Source organism: Diabrotica undecimpunctata, chromosome 8, assembly GCF_040954645.1.
Source record: "Diabrotica undecimpunctata isolate CICGRU chromosome 8, icDiaUnde3, whole genome shotgun sequence".
Classification (NCBI taxonomy): domain Eukaryota; kingdom Metazoa; phylum Arthropoda; class Insecta; order Coleoptera; family Chrysomelidae; genus Diabrotica; species Diabrotica undecimpunctata.
Window position 1 is genome coordinate 113,003,411 of NC_092810.1, and position 24,961 is coordinate 113,028,371.

At 33.5% G+C, this 24,961-nt stretch overlaps 1 protein-coding gene across 1 annotated transcript; it reads right to left on the reverse strand.

Moving 5' to 3' along the window:
* Positions 1–5,148: 5,148 nt before the first annotated feature.
* On the reverse strand, positions 5,149–13,441 carry LOC140447859 (adult-specific cuticular protein ACP-20-like). The gene is made up of 3 exons (XM_072540769.1): positions 13,366–13,441; positions 6,943–7,074; positions 5,149–5,538 (listed from the first exon to the last, which is right to left on the reverse strand). Exons 1-3 carry the CDS (start codon positions 13,375–13,377, stop codon positions 5,350–5,352), a joined length of 333 nt encoding a protein of 110 aa, XP_072396870.1. The 5' UTR covers positions 13,378–13,441; the 3' UTR covers positions 5,149–5,349.
* Between the last annotated feature and the right edge of the window lie 11,520 nt (positions 13,442–24,961).

Below are 24,961 nucleotides of genomic sequence, written 5' to 3' on the forward strand. Positions count from 1 at the left end.
AGATAATTTTAAACAAAAATGGTTATTAAAACTTTTTCTGTAGAATGAACCGTTTTCTCAGAAAAAAACGCTTGAAGCGACCGGCGATTTTAAATGTGTTACGGGCGTGAAATCAATTTTTTAAATAAAATTTGTATCTACTCGACGGTAAAAATTCGATATCTTTTGATCAGAGTATAATATCGACCAAAATTAAAATGAATTTTATAGAAAATAATGGAGCTTCCGAATGCAAGTTTTTATTTTACCACAAATTAAGTCAGTATCTATAAAGGTGTTAAATAAATAAACGTTTTGCGATTTTTGCCATTTTTTAGGATTCTCATTAGATTAATAAAAATCAATTTCATTAACCGGTTTCCTTCCCAAGCCGGTTATTAGGGAGCTTATGTATATAGCCAACTCATCTTAGCAGTTGGGATTTAATTTCTTAGACCACGTCTCTAGCGTTATATATCTGCTTGACCTCGGCATTTGTTGTCATTCCACTTCTCTCACATTTTCAAAAGTTTCTGATAAGTTTTCTTTGACAAGTAAATCCTAGGAATCTGCTATTTTGTATCACAAGCCTTTCAAATTTAGTTTTTTGCAAACTGAATTAAACTTTTCTCATTATCTTTAGCCAACTGAAGCCTGCGCAGAACTTGCTTTCTGTACATTCTTTTTATTTTTTTAAATCACACCCTGGTCCATTGGTCGGAGCAGTGGCGTGACGTTGGGTTTCTTTCAACATTACTTAAAATCCCTTGTAAATTGGATTTAATACTTCTACAAAGACGGCACGTTGTTCATTAAAAACAACACTTTTCTGTTAATTCTGTTTTATTGACTTGCATAACTTCTTAACATTTCTTATGAAAACATTTTTAGACCAGCCAGTAAATATTTCACTGTTCACCCAAAAGCTTTTTTGAGCTGTTTACTTCACTGGAAGCTGAGTAATATTTTTGAACCATCTTGGTTTTTTGGCTTTTCTTAATTATCCATAGGGGAAGCACATGGATCCACTAGAATTTGCATCGACCATACCTGTTATATGCTTCTTACTGACTTTGAATCCTGGAGCAGTAGTCTCTCGGTGAGAGGCTAAACATTTATTTAGCTTGTCTTGTCACAATTAAGCTTCTTCCCTAGCATATCAACTATTGTTTAGAAAATTAAAAACATTGTTTTGAAAGTTTCTGCGGCAGGAATGTGACAAGACAAAACCTTCCCGTGACCATTATGTTCTTTTATTCCATAACGGGACTTGAAATTGTTTTAACCAGCCTGAGCTAGCTTTAAAATCACCTGAACTCCTAATTCAGACAAAATTCAGTAACTACAGAGCAAGGGTCCTGACACAGGTTCACCCAAACTTTGGCGCCGTGAAAACCACAAAACACAGCATCTTCCAGTGTACTATCTTTCGCTGTCATCGTTGTTTCCCGAAGTTTAGAACCATCATTATAATCAAATTTTGTGGCAAAATTTAGGAAGGTATTTTTAAATTTTTTAATGTTCGAAAGGGTCTTGCCCAGTCCATGCTTTTGCGCAAGAGACAAACTATTTTTACCTTTTTCCAGCCTAATCAAAATCTCGATTTTAGTTTTTCGCGTCCCCGACGAAGACGTCATAATGTCAAATACACAATTGAAGGGCCAGGGGGAAAAACGGTTTTAGTCCATTTAGCAAAATTTTTCAGGAGACGAAAAACAAAGTTTATCCTTTAAAAATAAGGTTTAATTTCTGTTCTAAAAACTTAATTTTAATTTTACATCATGTTATATGTGATCTAAAACCTAAAAAGAAACTATTTTTTTTTTCAATATTAAAAATAAACGCTCGATTTAAATTTTCTCTTGGCCTCCACCAGCAGTCTGGCTGTTTGAGCAGTATTCTGGAACAAAACCCAGTTATACTATGAGTTTTAGTGCATCTACTAATGTTGATAATCTGATCTGGTATCAGATTTACCTTTATACAGAAAATATTTACCTTTACTTATCATTGTCGTTCATAAAGTCCAAGTATACGTCATCATGCCGAACATTGCTCTTACGTCCATCCCACATCAAGTTATTGTAAAAGGTCTTAGTAGAAGATATTGTTCAGTATTAATGAGAAATTTAGTTTTCACACGAGAGATTGGGATTGGGGCATCGTACAAAACTTTTAATTCTTGTGTGGGAATGTTGTTCTCTTGTTGATGGTCCTTCATCCTTTTTTTCTTGTATTTATTGGTAATTTCATGGCTGTAATAACTACCAAAGAAACTCGAACGATAATGAACTAACCTTGGTGTAGAACTATCTACATAATTCTGATTGGCCTTGTAGGTACTGGGCACTTTAATTGGTACATAGGCTTCAAAAGATTAGTCCAAGACTTAAACACACCTTTTTTACAGTCAATTACTATGAATGGAGATGGTTTTGCACGACTACTTCTTATAACTTTCCTCCATTCTTCTGGAACCTTGACATAGGATTTTTGATTGATGAGACTGATGTCACGGTCACACACTGAGTAACTGTGACCTGTAATAGAAACATTACTTTAACATTGTCAAATCGTTTTCGCTTTGTCACTAAATAATGCAGATAACGCATCACTGTATAGTTTTTGTTTTGACCAGCACAACTATCGCAAAATACTGCAAGAATGCGAACAGTAGTAGACAGAATGGAAGTCACAAAATGGTCAATCATCGAGCACAATTCATCAGCTCCCTTTTTAGCAACACTTTCATCGTATGTATAAAACACAGATGTTTGAGCAGACAGAACATGAATCTTGAAACGTCTTTTGTAGTGATGTTGGGAGTGTGCAAGTTCTTTTGGAAATCCATAGTAATGGTTAAGTCTTTTGGAGAATAATGTAACTTTCTACCCTTTAGTGATTGAAGAAATGAATTGACACCAAGTTTAGTTTCGTCACTTAATTGGTGGGGCCTGTTATTATGCTTACTCCGTCCATCTAGTTTTAAAGTGCTATTATAAGCCAACGATTCTCTGATTGTTTGAATTTTTCGAGAAGTAACCCCGTGAATAGAAATAAAAGCTTTAGTACAGACAGGTATGTCACAAAAACTGTCATTACTTTTTACTCTAATTATGTACACAAATGAACTCTGGTTAATCTTTGCCTCCTCCTAATGAAATATTTTCAAAGCATTTCAATCTGTGGCACTTGCAGTCTTCACCTGTAGTATGACTATTCAGCCTAAGTTTTTTCATGACATCTTTTATATGGACATACCTTTTTCTCTTCTTTGTTGTTTTTAAAACGACAACTTCGCCACCTCCATTAGAACTTTGATCACCTTCAAACTCGTTATCCATTATAACACAACAACAAACTTGACTTAATAATACTGTTTTAAACTGAAACAACTCTTCAAAATACCGAACGTGTCTTAACAAGATCAGAGACCCTACTAATAATAATTGCTACCTGACTGTGCTGGTGCGTCCACCACCATATTTTTAATACCCTGATCGTTCTTTCATCTGCGCGCTGTAACCTTAATCATTCTTCCCACTTATGCCGTATCTTTCTTCCTCTATTACATCCTACTGAGAGCATTTTTGTAAGTCGTGTTTTTCGTGGTTGAAAGAGACGGCACTGAACTATAATAATAGCGCCAAAAACTGAATTTCAATTTTTTGGACCAACACCGTTTTCTGCCTGACCCTTCAATTGTAGTGAGTCGGTGAAATAATAATGACGCGGCGGGGATGATGGAGCGAACGCGTGATGAGGACAGTTAAACAGATAATTAAAAGGCCATTCACATATCAGAGCACGCTTAATAATTTGCCTGACGACAGTGGCCTGCAAAATGTAAAACTTCTGTTGTTTTCGGACTAATTAAATATATAAAAGGAGGCGATCATATTTTAACGTAATTTGTTTATCCATGACGCATTGGATTTTTGATAATCGGATTTTAGATGCTCGACTGTACGTTTTTTCACCATAACAGATGCTACGCGATCTAATATGCTTTTCTTATCTGTACATGTTAAAAGACACGTTAACATGTACACATGTACAGTATAATCTATTGTCATTATCATTTTTGGTTTTAAAATATTGCAAATCTTTGAAGTTTCACACATAAAGCCCCAAAGTATAGACGAGCTTCTTTGATCTCAAAACAAACGTGGCCACATTCTTCAAGACGTTAATATCTCTCTCTTTTTAATCCTGAGCCCACGGAGGGAAGGTAGTGGTCATCGTGATGTCGTGTTTTGTCCGTCTCTAATGATCTTTGTTTCTGGTCATTTCTTTTAATTCATGCATAGGTCTTTTGCATATGCCTGCAATTTGATCGATCCATCTTGTTGTAGATATTTCTCGTAATCTTCGACCTTCTACCTTTCCTTGGGTTATAAGTCTTTCCATGTTTTCTGTGTCTGCTCTCATAACATAGATAACGTTAATATGCTATGGATCAAATTGATACTCATGGTCTGTAGTAAAAACATGCTGTGCACCAGTCTAGAACACATTGAATTTAACGTGTTAATATTATGTTCTTTGTCTTTTTTTTTATTCTGCCTAACCTATGATATACCACTGTAAATTGGATAGTTTGTCTTAGTAAATTATGAGGTTTTTATTTTTTGTCATCCAAGGTAGTCGTCATTTAGGCTTCGTCTCCACTCCGTCGTTACAAAAGAGACCGGCCTTCCTAGATTGTCTGTGACCTTCCACTTACTGATAAGCCCCAATAGACCAAAGCACAAAGGTTTAGACAAAAAAGACGTGACATGCCTTCTGAAAACGTAGTAGGCCGAAGTCTACATTACAGTTTGTTTGTTAATACACACGAAATTGTATACATATCCAACATAACACTTCATGAAATAATTAGAGATGTCAAGAATATATTTCTGCTAGTTGAATATACCGAAACTCTACTGTTTTTTGCTTAGAGTTGTATTTTTTCTTCACAAAATTTCGTATTTCTCTAAAGAAACTTTCGGTAACTTTAAACAGTTTCGTTGAACAGTTGTCAAAGTTTGCACAAGTGTAGCATATGCTACATGCATTACATAAACTTGGTTTCTCAAGTTCTCACTATTATTTTTCTAGCGCAGAATATCGTAGTAACTTTGCAAATGCATTAGCCCAGAAATAAGAAAAAGTATTAGAGTAAATTTTTATTGTTTAATATATAACATATTACACAGAAGGAAGTATAAAAAATATATTTAAATATAGAATAACTCGTAGAGTTTATTTGGTGCAAAAATACTAAATATTTTAATAATACCAAGTTCCTTTTTTAATAAATATCCGTATAGACGAGATCACATATCCAAAGCTGTAGTAAGTACCATTCTGCAGTTAACATTGTTACTACCAACTCTTTCCGTGAGAGATAGGAACAGCCCCTGCAATTATTCTGGATACTTGAATCTTTCTATCTTTTTCTGCCAAAGAGTAATCACTTTGAGTGAGGTCTCCCACTCTAGATTCTTCTTGGTTTTTGACATCGCCAGTGTGGTAATCTTGAACTCCATATTTGTATTCGTATTTTGGAGGAGCCTGAAATTATATAATAAGCTAAAATATTACTAATATTTATAAAATCCAATACAAATGTGTTAGCTAAAGAGGTCTAAGTAAAAAAAAAGTATACAAATTTCATATTTGTGTAATACAAAAATAATGTGTTAATAATATAAACTTTCTATTTTCTTTTCTTGTCTTTTATTATTCCAGTACAATAGAACCAGAATACGATTAGACGTGGAAATACGGTGCGCACTAGCATATTACAAATTACGCACAGAGCGCTCAGTTGATCGAGAACCACTGTTCATTTAGATACTTTAAAATCTTGTGATTGTTCATTAAATTTAAAAATGGATCAACAGTAAAAAGGGAAACGAAAAATGCTTGTGAAATAAAGAAAAATGGGTGTACGCACATGCTCTAGATTGTCTAGATGAAGCACAAGAAGGAATAAAAGTCAATGGAAAAATCGTGAACAATATCAGGTATGCCGATGATACAGTACTGATTGCTGGCAGTGAAGAAGAACTACAAATTCTGTTAACCAAAGTAGTGCGAGAAGGAGAACTATACGGCCTTAAGGTGAATGTAAAAAAACCAAAACAATGGTAATTTCAAAAAAACACACACCCGTTATAAAAAACTAGTCAACAACAATCTAGTTGAACAAGTAAAAAAGTTTAAGTATCTAGGCTGTTGGATACATGAAACCTTAGACCAAGAACAAGAGGTTAAATGTAGAATAGAACAGGCAAGAAACACCTTCTTAAAGATGCGACAGTTACTCACTACCCGTAATCTTGATTTGTCCCTACGATACCGCATGATAAAGTGTTATGTATATAGTGTACTATTACACGGCGTGGAAGCTTGGATGTTAACATTCAGCTCGTTACGACGTTTAGAGAGCTTTTAGATGTGGGTATTTTGTCGTATGCTGAAAATTCCATGGACCGACCGCGTTAGAAATGAAGAAGTTTTAAGGCGTATGAATAGAGAACGTGAACTCACAGAAATTGTCAAGAAGCGTAAAACGTCTTATCTTGGACACATACTTAGACACGACAGGTATAAATTCCTTCAGCTTATTGTAGAAGGGAAAATAGAAGGCAGACGCGGCCTGGGTAGACGACAAATGACCTGGCTGCGCAACATCAAAGATTGGATAGCATTAGACTTTCAAAGTTTAATAAGGATAGCACAAAATAGGGAAGACTTTGCGGAAGTCATCGCCAACCTTCGCTAAGAAGACGTCACCTAAAGAAGAAGAAGGGTGTATGCAATGTTATCACCTAAAAGACATTGCTTCTAAATATAGTACATAGGAACCATTTTTGAATAATGACATTAAATAGACATACAATTTTTTTTCCAGAATGTGTCGTGACATTTTTTGTGGAATACAATATAGCTAATATGCCACATAATACTTACCCAATATTCTACAACTGGTTCTTTTGCAACAGCTATACTAGGGCTTCCAATATATGATGATCCACCTAAATCTAGACCACCGTGAAGAAGTCCTGCTTGGGCAATCGCCACAATTGTAGAGATGAATAAAACCTATAATAAAATAATCTATGACACAAAGTGGATATATTAATAAATATAAATGGTTAACATAGTTTTTTGATTACACTGCCAGACATAGTACAATTATTTTGAATCTAAAAGGTAAAAGAAAATATAGACGAAAATACCAGCAAATCTTTAAGCCTATGGCTTCTCTAAAATACTTGTAAAGTTATTATAGAAAGAAGTTTCCTTCTTCTTCTTGGTTATTTGTTTTACCTGCTGACACCAAATAAGTTTTTGAGTCTAATATTACCCTTACTTCACTCACCAGATTTCGGTTTGTAGCATTGACGCTTAAAGAACTCAATGTTTTTAAATTTCTGCGCCTGAAAAATTGCATGATTTTGCACATCTAAGAAGTTATCTAAAGCCTTACATTTGAAGTCCTTTCTGTAACTTTCTAAATCTGGTTCATTGTCTCTATGAATGGGCCATAAGATTTCTCGTAGGCTAATATACCAGGTTATCTTCATAGCTTAAAATATAATATCTGACGATACTGAGAAGTTATCAGCCCATTCATATACAAATTTGATAAGAGATGAGATAAGACTCCTCACTGCAGACAGCCTCTAGGACATTTGATGACAGTTTACACAGGTTGTTGATTGTTGTGATTGCTTCATAAGAAGTGTTTTCGAATGCTCCATCTATATGGAGAAATTCTACAAGCATCATTTTTTGATTTTTAAGAACAAACGTACTCCATTCTATCTACGAGATGGCGAAGTGCTTTTTTCGTAGAAAATCTTGAACTATACGCATACTATCCCTGATGTATCGGACTTTAACCAATACACCATCCCTAATATGTCTATCGAGCAGTTTATCCCGTGTCTTTAGTACAAATGACATTAGACTTATCGACCTCAAAGACTTAGCTTTTTCCAGGCAGAGTTTGTCACGTGTGGGTATAAAAGTCACCTTTATGAGACACAATATATCGGGAAAGGAGTACGATAGTCGGTCAGATAGCCAAGCGGGCTGGGCGGCCGGTTCTCACTCGCTTCACTGCGAGTGGTTCAGTGGTTCGATCCCCAGCTCGGTGTACAGAAAACAAAAATGCTAACGCAGCAGTTTAAAATTCTAAATGAATCTGCGGCTTAGACTAGAATATTCTGGTGTCTGATCGGCCTATGGTGGAGCAGTACGGCAAGAGATAAGGGCTTGCGGCTCAGTGATACTCCTCCATAGATCGATACCGGAAGGGCGAGGCGCCTTAATACCGGTGTATATATATATATATATATATATATATATATATATAGTACGATAGTCGAATTCAATAATAAATGTAGTTCAATATGATAGTGCAGGGTTCTCGGTCAAATATTGGAGACTAAAAGAAAGTTTATCAAATCAGCTACTTCATCCTTTTATTGTGGAAGACGTTTTGTGTATTAATTTATACACATCATCAGTTCATTTACAAATTATTTAAATAAGCAATAAATGTAGTAATTATTTATTTAATGCATCAACAAGGTATGTAATTTATGAAAATTAATAAATGTTTAAGTCTAAGTATGTATGTAAATTATTTGGATGTTTAAGTAAGAAATTTCTTTAATTAAAAAGAATTTTAATCTCTTCCTAATTGACCTTATGTTTAGTAGTGATAGCATGTTGTGTCAGAGCACAAGTGTGCTTAGATAAATTAATATCACTGCGATGGGAGGTTCATCTACCCTTAAGTGAACGCCCAGTCTGACCTGTAACACGAATTACATTCAGCAAAGTAAATGTGGTAAACAAAATTAATTTGTTTTAGGGGGGACAATAAATAATAAAATAAATTAATAAACATAATAAATACATAATTAATTAAATATTAAAACCAAAAATTAAATATTAAAACCCGAATCTAGTAAACCATAGATTATTACTATGATTTATTCATCTGAATCATTAGTACTCTATGTAAGCACCAGTTACATCCTCACAGGTTAATGCAAAGTTGAGATCCACATTAATGACAGAGGTGTTAATTAAACCTTATCCACTTCGTTGATGTTAACTTACACTAATTTTGGCAACACCCTGGTATGCAAAACTTTTTAGAATTACCGCTTTGTTAGCTTAACCCTTAACTGGTCCGGTACTGTAGCAGTGGCGTATCTGGTCCGGCGTAACTAGTTTGCGAAACTACTGTTTTCAAGAAAGCAAAACAACACCCAAAAATAATTTTTTTATTAAGAAAAAATCTTACAAACATATCCTGATATATTTATATAAAAGTGAACGTATTAGATTTGGGCATTATTTGGGTTAAGAAAAAATATTAAAATTAAACTGACATTCATCCATACAAATATTTGTGAAAAAGTACATAGTTTTGTAAAGTAATTAAAAAAAATATAAAAAACACCATAAAAAAATGTATTCCTAGGATAAATGTTAAAACTGCACACTAAATAAAAAACTAGGTAAAATAAAAATCGATCAAAAATGTTTGTTTCCAGCATCAGTCAAACTTTACCAATTTCATATGTCATTTTTACATAGTGGTTTTATACATCCCAAACAAACAGGCTTTTTGCAATGCAAGCACAGGTATTTTGTCATCCTGCGATTTCTACTCGGACACAAACTGCAAATCTTGCGTTTTTCTAAAATAAGAACATCCGTCTGATTGTCCTCTTGTTCTTCTTGAACTCCAAGTATCTGGTTATTGTAAGACGTAATTGACGTGGAATGTTCGTCATTGTCATTCGTCTTTTCATGTGATCTTGCACTAACTGCATAGCCAACTCCAAAGCAAAAACGTATTTGGTATTTATTTTAAGTCTGTATTTGGCCGATTTGTTAGGCATGTACATTTTAAACCGGCATTTACCTCGAAAACTTACAAGCATTTCATCAATTGTAGCAGATTGACCGTATACACTTTGACAATTTTCTATGAAAGTATTGAATATAAATGAAATAGCTGCAGTTGGATCATCTTTTTTGCGTTCCTCCCTGTCTTCAGGATTGTCGAATAAGATTGCAAGTAAAAGAAGAGCAAATCTTTTTTGCTCATGACTGCTTTAAAGATTTCTCTTTCAGTTCCATCTGTTGCAAATAAACGGTCTATATTTTCGTGACTAGAGTTGAAAATGTCAGTGTAAAGAAGGAGTCCTAAAAATGCTGTTAACTCAATAACATCCATTTCTCTAAGATGATGGATAGAACTAGCAGAATATTTGTCACGCATTGATCGTAATTTTGTGTTTGTATTTTGCTCAATATATTGTAGAATGTTATCACTAAACAACATATTCCAAACAGCCAAGGGTATCGCAGCCTCAACGAGCATTTTGCCTTTGTTTTTAGAATTGAGACTTTTATGACAAAACAATGTTGTGTTTACATGTTCTAGATGAGCGACTAACTTCTGACGTACACCACCTCTGTCGATTTTTACCATAAACATAGGTTTTGTCACTACCACTTACTGCTAATTCATTACAATCTAAAGGCTCGTCAGAATCAGAAAATTCCGAACATGTATCGTGTTCTGATTCAATGTTATGGTCTTCCAAAATATCGTCTATATCACTGTCACTATCACATTCCTTATTGTACCACTTTAAAACTTGTCTCATAATCGTCATCGCCGAAACGCACTCGTTTTGATGACCCGGTCATAATTTCTAAAAATGCAGGTCACACAAAAAAGTCACACCAACACTCCGGCGTCGTCTGAGGTGTTGCGATAACTTTTTAGGAACTGAGAGAAACTTGTCGCAAATGCACCCAATTGTCAAGCTCCAATAGTTTAAGGATTAGGTAGAAGGACTTGCCCGTGGGCGGTGCCAATTTCCAATAAAATATAATTAAAAATATGTAATCGTCTGTCAGACGATGCCGGACCAGTTAAGGGTTTAATGCTGTATCAAACGTCACTCTTGCTTTTCAGGTATACTCGTGGTCTTATGAGTCCACTCTGAAGTCGTTTAACATACTTTTAAACAAGTACTTTATGACTTTTTGGATCTTTTCATTTGTAGCCTTAAAGTCTTCGCGTGGTGTACCGTCGATAACATTACTGTATCATTTACTGCTTATAATAAGCAGGTTAAATAATTTTACCTAAACTTAAATATAAATCGTATTTATGTCCCTCCCTACACCACCATATTCTCCGCTGAACTCTTTGCTGTCCTCCAGTTATTAACGTTTGTTAACAAACATGACATCAAATACTCTCTAATCATTAGCGATTTCCTGAGTGTAGTAACAGACCTAAAGCAATTGTACCCCAAATATCCCGTCCTGCTTTTAATTAAGACGGAACTCTTTAACATGCCAACAAAATAAAAAATTAATTCAGTTCCTCTGGGTACATTTACATTGCTAGATAAGTGAAAATGATAAAGCTGACATATTAGCAAAAAATGCACGTGAGAATTCGTTAACAGACATCATATCTACCTGTGTTTATACTGATTTAAAGAAATATTTTTAAAACAATATCGTGACCAAATGGCAAATAAATTGGAATAATTTAAACCGTACATTGGAAAACTATAAAACGAAGTGTATTGCCGTGGAAACTTTTCACTAAGACAAGAGGCCAAGTGATTATATCTAGATTGGACATACAAAGATAACTCAGGATTTTATTTTAAAGAAGAAACTACCTCCAATATCCAATATTGTTAGTAAACTAACAGTGTAACATATTTATATTAATAGACTATCCTCTCTATGTACTAGAACGACAATAACAACAGTTAGCTAATACCTTTAAAGAATATTTAAGTGAAAATAAAATATCTAAAATTCTCAATTTTTTACGTGCCCTAGCACTAAGTAACCAAATTTGATATTAACTTTTTGTTTCTCTTTCACATTTCATGTAAATACAATTCAATGCTAATAACCCTTTGAGGTTAAAGCAAATTATAAATAAAAAAGTAATAATAATAAATAAAAAGCCGCATAGAAACTCATGAACAACACTGAGAGACTACGTTCATCATGAACTAAAAAAAAATCTTTTAATTAAATATTTAGGGTACATATATAAATAATAATTGTGGTCGAAAATAATAAGACGAAATTTATGAGAATATCGAAAACTCAAAGAAATAACGAGAGTCTTCTAATAAACGAAACTAACGTCGAACAAGTGGACAAATATGCATACCTGGGAACAATGATTAACTCCACAAATGATTACAATCAGGAGATAAAAATAAGAATAGAAAAGGCTAGAGCAAATTTCAACAAAATGAGAAGAGTTCTATGTACCAGGGATTTAAAACTGGAACTAAGAGTTAGGTTGGCGAGGTGCTATGTTTTTTCGACCTTATTTTATGGAATGGAATCTTGGACCTTGAATGCTACATCAATGAAAAAACTGGAATCATTTGAGCTGTGGGTGTACAGAAGAATTCTGAAAATATCATGGATAGAACACGTCACAAACAAAGAGGTTCTGAGAAGGATGAACAAAGAAATGGAAATTTTAAATTCAATAAAAACAAAAAAAATTGGAATATCTCGGACATATTTCACGTGGAGAGAAATACACCTTGCTCCAACTGATCATGCAGGGAAAGATCCAAGGAAAGAGAAGCATAGGGAGGCGTAGAATGTCATGGCTGCGCAACCTGAGAGAGTGGTACGGATGTACATCAAATGAACTTTTCAGAGCAGCCGTCTCAAAAGTTCGAATAGCTATGATGATTGCCGACCTCCGCCGCGGAGATGGCACTTGAAGAAGAAGAACTAGGAAATGAGGCACAGAGGTAGAAACTGCTATATTTGTACTTTGTGCTTGTGAAATGCTTTGTGCCATAAGGCAGATATAAACTAGTAAAACAAGTATGGAACCAAAAAAATTACCTATAAGAAAGTTACAGAATTTTATCGAGACTACGGGATTTTACGTTAAAGATTAATGAATAAAAATATTAGATATAATGATATACCGTGCTAGAGATAGGCAGAGACTAAATGATAGATACTCAGGTGAGAGTATTTAAACGGAGCTAATAAAAGAAGAAGAAAAAGACGCATTTTTCATCATGTTGAGCATTAGAAAGTAATAGTAGAAGTTAACGAATATTTTCAAGATCTACATTTAAAAACAAATAATTTTTTTATCAATTTTTTTACTCCAGCAAACAAAATATTCTTTGCCTTCATATTAGTTACAAATCTTAATACTCATATTCATATTTTCTATAAAGAAACCTACTTGAACAACCCATCATATTTAATTAAACAGTAAACAATATTCGCTAATTAAATTCACTTACAGATCCAATTATTCAATTAATCATTTACCTGCGCAATCATAATGTTCTTTAATCCGTTTAACCACCGCTAGAATCACTCAGTCAACTATCCCTATGCAACCTCCACCTGCCTTTTATATGGTCATTTCCATTCACCACTTTACTGCTGCAAAGTGGGTAAGAATAATTTTTTAAACATGCATAATACGCAATCAGTGAATTGGATCAGAGGCTAATCTATTTTTTTGCAAAACGGATTTACACATTATGCAAAAACCACACGTTTACTCACTTACCCAATTTTGACTACGAGAAAATATATATATCTGATATGGTCTGGCGCATTTTAGTTATTTTACATGGATAAGTGTGTATACATGACCCAGAATCTAATTTTTAAGGTTAATATTAGGTGAGATATTGTGTAAGTCTTGATAATTGAAATAATAAGTATTTATAATGCAAATGTTGCTTTAGATTATCTGTTTTTTTCTACAGACAAAATGTAAAGTACTATATAAGAACTATAATTTACTACAGCGCAATCTATTAATTTAACCAATTTCGTAGTACTAAAAGATGCACAAATATACAGCTGTGAAACAACTTGGGGAAAAACAAAAAACTAAAGAAATGATAGTTCTGATGTAAAAAAAAGAACCCACAAGAACAAAAAGAAGTGACAAAGAAAAAGTATGCATGAAGATGTAAAGAGATATAGAAATTACTAGCCGAAATGATAATTTTAATCTTTATAGGTAAATATAAATAAATTCAGAGGACCTTAATCTTTGACAGGAATTAACAAATGAAGACCTGAAATGCTAATCGATCTAAGAAGTGCCATATTTAAGAATTTCATTTTATTTCTGCAAAATAATCTATGTCCTGACGCCAATGCACTGCTGAAAGATCTAAGTGCCTACCCCCCCCCCCAACGGTTTAAATAAATTCCAACGGAATGCGCTGAGTGCAAGTCCCAGAGCAATAGAAGTGCTAGTTGATCTATGTGCCAGATGTCAACCAACCATTTTGTTGATGTACATCAGTGGTTTTCTCCACGGTTAGTAATTGTTTACATGTTTAAAAGATGTCTATTTCAACACATATTAATACTAGTAGAGCCTTTCGTGATGAATCTGAAATTAGTAGGAACTTCAGAAAGAAACAGAAAACCGCCAAATTAAGTGGTAAATCCTATGCTACTCTAAACAAAAAGAAAGAAATCCCAGCAAAGCCACTGCCGTGTGAAGAGTTTAGTTTAATATTTATTTACAAAATTTTGTAATTTATGTTATTCTGCTGTTTATGTACATGTGTGATCGTTGATGACAAATTTATTTATCTTAACAGTTTTCTATTAGAATCCAATGAATAGGTTTTGGTTACCGGTATTACTATTCGATCCACATTTTACACATTACCATTCAAAACATATACACAACTCATTTCTTTTTTTGGAGGTAATTTGCAAGTGTAAAAACAGATGCAATCAAGTTTCATTTGAAATAAAGAGGAAACTGTTTAAGTCCTACCACCAACTAGCATTGAATAACCAAGGTTCTTATTTGATGGGTTTGATAGACATTCTTTCTATTACCAGACGACGACACGGTTCTTACGATGAGCCAGAAAGCAGCGGAAGGCAAAACGCTTTAACTTACAGGGTACCTGATGGGGAAGGTAAGTTCCTTAAAGTATTTAAAACACTTTTTTAAATATTTTTAGAGTTTCACCTCAAAAAATCTCACTTATTGTGAAAAAGAAGAAAAGTGGTGACGTGGTTTTTAAAGATAATCGTGGTGGCCCCACTACATTTAAATTTACGGAGCATGACAGGAAACAGATTAAAAACCACATTAATTCTTTGCCCCGAGAAGAGGGTCAAAGAGACCTACGGCCGTTCAAAGTCCCAAAAGGAGTACTTAAGCTCCGACTTAAACATGACTAGGCTTTTTGCTGCTTTTAAACAGAAATATATAGACAGTGTTGTAAGTGCCAAATTCTATCAAAAAATATTTTTAAAAAACTTCCCAAATTTATCGTTCAAACGACCAAGGGTAGACACTTGTAAAACGTGCCATAAAATAAAGCCAAGACAGAGCTAGAACTAGATCATAGAAACAGTGAAAAAGCCTTAAGTACATTATAAAAGATGCATATGACAGCACAATGCCTAATAGTGGAGTGTGTTGTGTGGTGATTGACCTTCAAAAGGTCTTTCCTCTTCCGAAACTTACACATAGCGATATATATTATTTAAGGTAATTATTTTGCTACAATTTTAATATTCATATTACCGATACCAATGACGGTATTATGGGTGTATGGCATGAGAGCCAATTAGGGAGAGGAGTTGAGTCAGATGGCTTCTTGTATATTGCAAGCCTTAAATACAGGTATGTTGCCGGCTTACAAGAAAAAACTTGTATGGAGTGACAACTGCGGTGGTCAAATCAAAAACCGTATGTTGATTTTCTTGTACATTTACATAGTATCTTTGGGCCTATTTGAGTCTGTAGAGCATAAGTTCTTGGTACCTGGTCACAGCTTTTCTGCAGCAGACCGGGACTTCGCAGTTATAGAAAAGAGATCTAAGGTAGGAAAAATGCAAACTGTTAAAGATTTCGAAAACGTAATAAGATCAGCCAGACAATCAAGACCATTCCAAGTGCTAAGCATGGATAGATTTTTTAACTTTGACGAAGCATCTGCAATGTGTATCAAGACTAAAGATTTAATGATATCCAAAGTGTCGTATTTTAAGATTGATAAAAACGAACGTGGCTACGTACTTACCAAGAAAAACTTTAGCAAACTATATGGGTTTGACAAAAAAAGCTACGTCCTTATGAAAAATATTTCTAGTAAATACATAGCTTTCATGAAGCTTACTACTCTATCAACAAATGTTCTGCTCTAACAGAAAACAAAAAAAAGGACTTAGGAAGCATGTTAGGTTTCAATGATGAAGAAAACAGAGATTTCTACTATGAAATACTCTGTAATGGCACTTAGATCTTTAGAAAGTAAAACATACCAATAGACTTAGATCTCTTAGAAGTAAAACCTATCGATGAACTTAGATCTGCTTGAAAAAGTATATGGTTAACATGCGTTTTCTCTATTTCGTTTTTGTAAAACTGTACAAAAATTACAAAACCATCTATTTACACTTGTTTGAATAAAACCACTTTTTGTAAATAAAATTGTATTCTGTTGAAAACTGTACAGTCTCTTTACTTTTCCCAACAATTTTACTTTTGGCACTTTCTAATTGGCACTTTAACACGATCTACTAGCTTTTCAGGTCTTCAAATAATGCAGTTTTTGCGCGACTGGTTATACAGTGTATCAATTTTAAAACTTACAATGGGCTGTATCACATCAACAAAAGCTGATATCAAAAAATTGTTGAATAAGTTTCTAGGATAGTAAGGGGGAACTCAAATGATATGGAAGAGAACTCACCCCCATCAACCCCCTAGGCCCCACCCACCACAACCAAAAAAGTTTAAATCGCAAACATTTACTCGTGATACATCATTGAAAAGACTATTAAAAATACTATCCAATGGTATAAATATTAATTTTATAGGGTGAAGCAATAATTGTGAAACTTTGGCTTAAATGGAAAATTTAATGAGGTTTTTGTTGATTCTGTTGATGACTCTGTATAATTATTGTTTAATAATTATACAGGGTGTTAATATCAGTCGGCTTAATATGATTTTTGTATTTGTAATGCTATCTCCTGGACTATTATTTTTAATGATAAGTGCCCGTCGGAATTTTTTTTTGTTAAATAAAACTTAATTGGCCGTTTTTGCAAAACAAGTTGAAAATGTCTGTTTTTTTGGGTTCTGTCAGAATCAATAATTTTTGGTGTATGTGAGAATTTTATAATGTCATTAGTTTTCATTATTTGTATGATAGGTACTGTCATTCAGCTGTAGTTGTCACGATGGTTTACTGTGTATCTGAACGCGTGGAGATCATTTTCATATTTGCCTCTCAGAACCAGTGTTATTTACGAACAGCTCAAGTATTTCATGAAAGGCATCCGGACAAAAATGTAAGTCATGTGTACGCGATTTAGTAGAAAAGTTTAGAGATACGGAATCAGTGCAAAATAAAAAAGGGACGTCAAGTATCAACAATGACAGAACTTTCACATAAGTCGGTTAGAAAAGTATTGAAATTACATAAGTTTCACCCGTACAAAACACAAATTCTTCAAGAACTATGCGATGATGATCCAGACCGACGAATTGAGTTTTGTGAACTCATGACTGAAAGAATTCGCGTTGATAAGAGAATGTTAAAAATATTTGTTTCACTGATGATGTACACTTCCCGTCATATAAAACTGGTACACTTTTTTTCCCAATGTAAACCTGTGTTCAGACTGGACACAATGGTTCGTGAATCAATTCGTTGTTGCCATTACAGATAACGGAATTTCAGTAAATTTAAATAAAACGTAAAACGTAAAAAATAACGTTCAAAAATGTACAAAGTTTTTAGATAGGTAGGTATTATTTCTATTATTTTATTAACAACAAAAAACCGTATATAATAAATTTAATAACCAGAGAGAGGATTGAGTTAATGTCCAAAATGTTGAACGATATTTAAACTTAGGGTATTGACACAGGGAACATTGAAATGCATCTACTGTAATTTTATACTTCAATTACTTACAGAACACAAACTGTTGACTGTATGTTATGTCAATAAATTTAGTAACAGGCAAACTACCTAAATTAATATATTATTTAATAATAAATTAATTTAGGTAGTTTGCCTGTTACTAAATTTATTGACATAACATACAGTCAACAGTTTGTGTTCTGTAAGTAATTGAAGTATAAAATTACAGTAGATGCATTTCAATGTTCCCTGTGTCAATACCCTACTCAATGGGTAGGTAAATGTTTTTTGTTTACATTTTATACATAATAATGTAAAAAAGTAATAGTCTATTTATAGATAAAAACGGATTACAATTAGGGTGTAGATTCAACCTCCATAAGGAACATTACAGTAAGATATTGGATTGTAATGTAATACTGTCACGTTTTGAAAAGCATTTACTAACATTATACTTTATCCTACGTAGATTATAAACTATAAAATATCCGGGGCGAAAAATGCTTTTCAAAACGTGACAGTATTACATTACAATCCAATATCTCACTGTAATGTTCCTTATGGAGGTTGAATCTACACCCTAATTGTAATCCGTTTTTATCTATAAATAGACTATTACTTTTTTACATTATTATGTATAAAATGTAAACAAAAAACATTTACCTACCCATTGAGATGCATATTTTTTTCAAAATTAAATGATTTACGGTGTATAAATGATAAGAATAAAATTAAGCGGAGTAAGATATCATCGCCTGTCTTAAAAAATCCTCCTATAACTGAAAAATGTTTAGTTTAGTATCTACAGATGTTATCAGTGCGTGAAAACTTCCCGAACATATCCCAACGATTAAACATAAAAAGCTTGCCATCAGTTAGATTTGACAAGTTAGTCAAAGTGAATTTTTGTTTGTCAAAGATGCAACGTCGGTTAAGTCATTTTGATAAAACGAGAATAATTTCAAAAATAGAAGATGGTTGGTCTATTCGACAACTGGCTCAAGAGTTAAATAGAAGCAAAACCACAATCCACAACATTAAAAAAAATGGGAAAACGAGCAGACTTTGGATAGAAGGAGAGGTAGTGGGAGACCAGTTATTACTACAGCCCAACAAGATGAAACATTAACTAATTATTTAAGAGCGTATCCCTTCCATACGGCAAGGCAAGCAAAAGTTAATACAAACTTTAATGCTTCTATAACTACAGCATTAAGGAGAATTAGAAGAACAGATTTAAAAAATTGTGCAGCCGCCCGAAAATACAAATTTAGCGAGGAACATAAACAAAGTAGACTCCTATCTATCTATCTATCTATCAATACAGTCCTTGCTATCCAATTTTGGACATATGATTTATCTTCCTCCTTCCACGTCTCTCTAAGTAGACTCCTATTTGCTTTAAATTACGTTTTAAATGATCCAGTAAATTTTTGGACCGTGTAATGTTTACTGATGAAAAAGTATTCAAGTCTCATTATGACGGCCATATTAGGGTTTATAGACCGCCTCGAAATAGGTTTAACGAAAACTATATTTTATCAAGTGATAAGTCCGGACGGTTCTCTGTAAATGTTCGGGCTTGGATGTATAGACGAGGTTTAGGAATGTGTTGGAGAATTGAAGGACATCTCTGGATTTGAAATTAAACATAATAATTTAAAGTCATATCTAGATTTATTATCTATCATTATTTTTGAATTGAAATATTTTCATAAATTATAATAAAACACGAATCATTGTATGGGTACTGAAATAATGGAAAATTTCAAAATTAATAGAATTTTTTAAGATGTATGTTTAAATAAATGTTTAAATATAAATGTGACTGACTGATCGAGAATGCTCGATATTGTTTTAGTTTTTAATATACTAAAAACTTGCGACCTGTCGCGCAGCGCTGCTTTTAGCTGGTGTGATATAATATTTTCGTTGAACTGGCAACGTTGCCTTCGAAATTAGAATGACACATGTGAAAAGCTCAACTTACACAACTTGAAAAACACGATTTTCGGTTATAAGAGTTGTACCAGTTTTTTATGACGCGAACGGTACTTTTATGCTGAATGGTAATGTAAATAAACAAAACTGTCGGTACAAGATTGATGCGAACCCGCATCAGGATATTGAGTGTGACGTTCAGAGAACATATATCTCGATATGCTGGAAAACACCATTATACCTTTAATTGTGCATAAATTAGAGAACCAAAGGGACGATCAAGGCAATCTAGCTCTAGACGAAGATTTGCTGCACTTCCAACAAGATAGAGCATCTCTTCACTATGTAGCTCCAGTTAAGCACAGGTTGGATACTAATTATCCGAACAAATTGATTGAAACGAGAGGTCCTATTGAGTGACCACCGAGGTCACCAGACTTACCGCCACCTGACTTTTCTCTATGGGGTTACCTCAAGTCAGTTGTTTATAAAACTTAACCTGCGTCACTTTGGGAATTGCGAGAAAGAATTATGCAAGCATGTCGCGCTATCACTAAAACAACATTTGCCAAAGTTCGTGCAGAATTTAAAAATAGGCTGTATTATTGTTTACAAAACAACGGAACCCACTTTCAACATTTACTTAATTGACATTTTTAACAAATTTGTAGTTCAACAAAAACCTTATTCAATTTTCCATTTAAGCCAAAGTTTCACAATTATTGCTTTACCCTGTATAATTATTATTTATACCATTTTTTATAGTCTTTTCAATGATGTATCACAAGTAGGGGTTTACCAAGGACACTAAACACTAGGATTGATTTTATCCTATGCTCTGTAAGAAATGCGTTGTGTTGACTGTGACGTAGGTCGTGGTTGACATTTATTATTGTTTTATATAGAATAGTTGTGCCTGCTGCCAATTTTTTGTTGTACTAGCGATTTAACCGCCTTATAAGACTATTTAATTATTGTTTTTATATCAATTTACTTGTATAAACAAAATGGGTGGTAATAGATGTGCCATATATGGTTGTGACAATAATTTTAAGAGTGTGAAAACCAATAACATGCCTGTTATTTTTCAGTTTTCCAAAAGGAAAGGATTTAGTGTCGAAAACTATAAGGGCTGAATGGGTTAACCGATGCAAAAAAGCTGATCATTTTAATCCTGATTCTAGTAGAATATGCTCTGTTCATTTTACAAACAATGACTATGAAAGAGATCTTCAAAATGAATTATTAGGTAAAATAAAAAAGCAATAAAATGCCTATAAAAATTTTTTATCGTAACTTATTTTAGGTTTACCTACTAAACGCCTTTTAAAGAAAACAGCAGTTCCAACACTTTGTTTACATAAACATACCTTTGACACACCTTCTGTCTCTACTCGTGAAGGTAGATTATTTTATAGAAACAGAAAGCAACTTGTAGTAGAAATTACAAAGGTTGATTCAAATATTTTGAATATTGCATCTAATCAACATGAACATACTATTACTGAATCTGACATAATTTTTGAACAAGCTGGTGACAATATAGATTTAAAGCCTGAAGTAGATTTTGAAGCAAAATACAACGAATTATTAAACAAGTATGAAAAATTAATAGCTAATCATTCCAATTTGAAGGAAAACGGCCAAATGGAAATAAAAAGTTTAACAAGTTAGTTGAGGTATTCTAAAGCAAAAATTATAAAAGTTTCCTAGTATTGTAGGTATACTGTTTAGTTTTACCTATGTATGTTTATGAAATAAAGGGTTCAGTATTGAATAGTTTTATTTATCATCAAATGTTTTTGAATATTAATTTGTGCTCTGACTACATAAGTAAAACACGAATTTATAGATTTTATTTACCAGAAATATTTACTTTGAGAGTAAACTGACATTTATTAATTTAATTATAACACTAGAACATGCATTCATTTCGAAAATCAATTTTATTTGCCCTGTAAAACAGATCATTAAGAATGTATAAGTCTGAATGTCTTAGGTACTGTTAAAAATCTGATTATCTGCCATCTATTTACAAAAACAAAACGTAAATTTTTCGTTTTAAACTTTTTAATCTCAAATTAAGCTTATCTTCCATAGTAACAATAAGGTCGATAATTGCTTGTCATCCCCACACCTACGTCACAGCCGCGTGTTGCAGTGACAGACAAATTTGGGCGATGGAACTATCCTATGTAGTGAACCGTTCTTGGGGGTTTACAATTTAAACTTTTTTGGTTGTGGTGGGTGGGGCCTAGGTAGGTTTACCATAATTATAAAACTATGGTGGATAGGTTAAAGTATAAAAAAAAACGATTAAGCTGCTGCCAAAAATTTTTATTAATAAAATACCTATTTTTTGCACCATTCATACTTCTGGCTTGTATGTACTTTTTTTAATAAAATTATATATTTTTTTTATTTTTTCATAAAAATCGTTACATGTCATATTAAAGTTTAATTTACAGTATAATAATGCTTGTACGGTAGACTCCAACATACGGCTTCTATCGTCCGACCAAATATGTTTCATCATCGAGAAGACACGCTCTAAAGGAGCGGAGGTGCCTGGTAAGCACAAAATATATTGCACCATTTTTACCAGGTTGGGTGTATCGAGGTGTTGTTCATGAAAATGTTTAAATAATACAACCCATTTGTCAACATAATCAATTTGTATCGTCGTGGAATTCCATTCATCATTCTTTGATGTTATAAAAACTTTCCTAAGTGACAGCTCGTCAAAAAGGCTGTCAGTATTATTATTTTGTCGATCGTCCGAACCGTCTATTTTGTTTTTAATTTCAGCAGATCCTTCGATTTCGTCCCATTTCAATACGTGATTCAGTCCAATCTATTCGAAAATGTCGGCTCCTCCGAAATTGTCTTCCCACAATTCAATGTATGAAATGCATCGTCGGTAAAAATCAGTTACTTCTGTTTGAAATTTATCAATATCCTGGCTACTACCAAGATTCTTTAATAATAACTGTTTCGCTCTTTGTGGTACAACATTGCTGTCCATGCGTTCTTGAAGATTAGATTTCAATCTTCTTAATTCCAAAATAATGTCAGTCGCACTTGCTTCACTTTTTTTCATGAGTAGTACAGTCTTGTTAGAATTGTTTAGTTGTCCAGGCACAAACCAAAAATATAACTCACCCGTTTCAGTTTCAAAAAAATCTCGCATTGCACGTAGACAATTATCTTGGAAAAGGAAATATGATTTTAGTCCTTCAAATATATTTAGAATTTTCTCAATTGCCGGCAAAAGAGAAAGAAATCTGGTACTTCCATGTTGATTAGGGTTTTATATTCCATATCTACACATTTACAGAATTCCTTCAACTGAGTTACTCTAACTGTGCAGATATGAAAATGTTTATATATTTTGACAACTAGTGCTTCAATTTCAATTGGTAAACCATCCACAGCATTTTGAAGCGCATTGTGTACAATATGTGCGCCACATCCAAATCCTACAATATCTACACCGAGTTCTTGGTTAAATCTTCTGTAAACATTATTTTGTCCTCTTCTAAGCCCACCTCCAAAATTTGTATAACAATTGTTGCCACAAAATGCAGCTACTTTTTTGTAATGTCATGACGACGTAATGTTAAAATTATATTTTGAGTCAATATTTTCGATGCCTCACCCTGAATGGACTCAAAATTCAATAGTTTCATATGTACACTTTCTAATGGTAAAAAGTATCTAACAATAATCGGTGCCAGTTTGATGCGCTTTTTATTTGAGGTGTCGTTAGTAACACTTACGAAAAAAGTCAGTGTGTAACTCCGACAAAGACAAAGGTGCCAACACATTTAAAATGATCGCTTCACTTTTCGATTCAACAATCTTTTCGATTGTTTTCTATCAGCTCGAGTATGTCATAATTTTTACATGTGGCTTATTGTCCTACATGTGTTTCTTTGGAATGCAGGGAGGAGGTACGATTCTTGAGGGAATTAGCGAGCGGAACGGTGACAGACCTTTTTTAAAAAAGGATTCATTTTTTCTTTTTCTTTAAAAAACAAACAAACAAACAAAAATGGAAAGAAGAATGTGAATGAAGTTACTGTCTTGTAAGGGGTTTTTTTATTTGTTTTGTATGATAAGAGAGTGATATATCTGGCTCAAGTTGTCGATGTCGGTTCTATCATGTACCCTGTGCAGAGTACATTGCAGTACGAAGATCCCGCTTTCCCGAAGATGAAAATCACGCTAGAAGTGAGGTAAAGCTGTATTTTGTCTCATGTAATCTTCAGTCTTACTCTGAAAAAATATTTAGCAAAGCTTTGCAGATGACACCATTCTATTTGCAAACAACCTAAGGGACCTACGGCTAATAAGTCCTTATGAACACAATCACAATATGGAATCAATCTGTTCTGTTTTATAGTGTTAAATCGTGGACTTTAAACGAAGATCTGTGCAGAAGATTAGAAGCTTTTGAGATGTAGCTATACTGGATAATAATATCCCGTGGACTAACCGAGTCACAAATGGGGTAGTCCTCAGCAGAATAAAGAAGAACCGAGTGGTAATGACCACCATCAAATTTTGAAAACTACAGTACTTCGAACATATTATGCGAAATAAATCCAGATATGCCCTCCTATTTATAATCAATCTTACAAGGAAAAATATTTGGAAGGAAATGTCTTGGAAAAATAGAATATACTGGTTAAAGAACTGTTGAATCTGGTTTAACGCATTTGTGCAGTACATCAACAACTTAATAAAAATAACATCCAGGAGACAAACATTTCGTCTAGGGATATCCATAGAACTTCGCATATTCAGCTTAATTTTGCAAGATAATGCGAAAACTGAACTGGGAAAGGCTTTCGTTTTTGGATTCGAAGTCAAGGTTTTATTTATGGTCATCAGGTAGTCGTGAAAAAGTCTGTAGAAGACAATGATAGTGATTTTTCTAGGTTTGAATTGATATAAGTTCTAATACCTGTATTGACTTTGTAGATGAAGTTCCTATAACAGGAGCAAGGTACTTAGAAACCATTTTAATTTTATTTTTACAGAACATA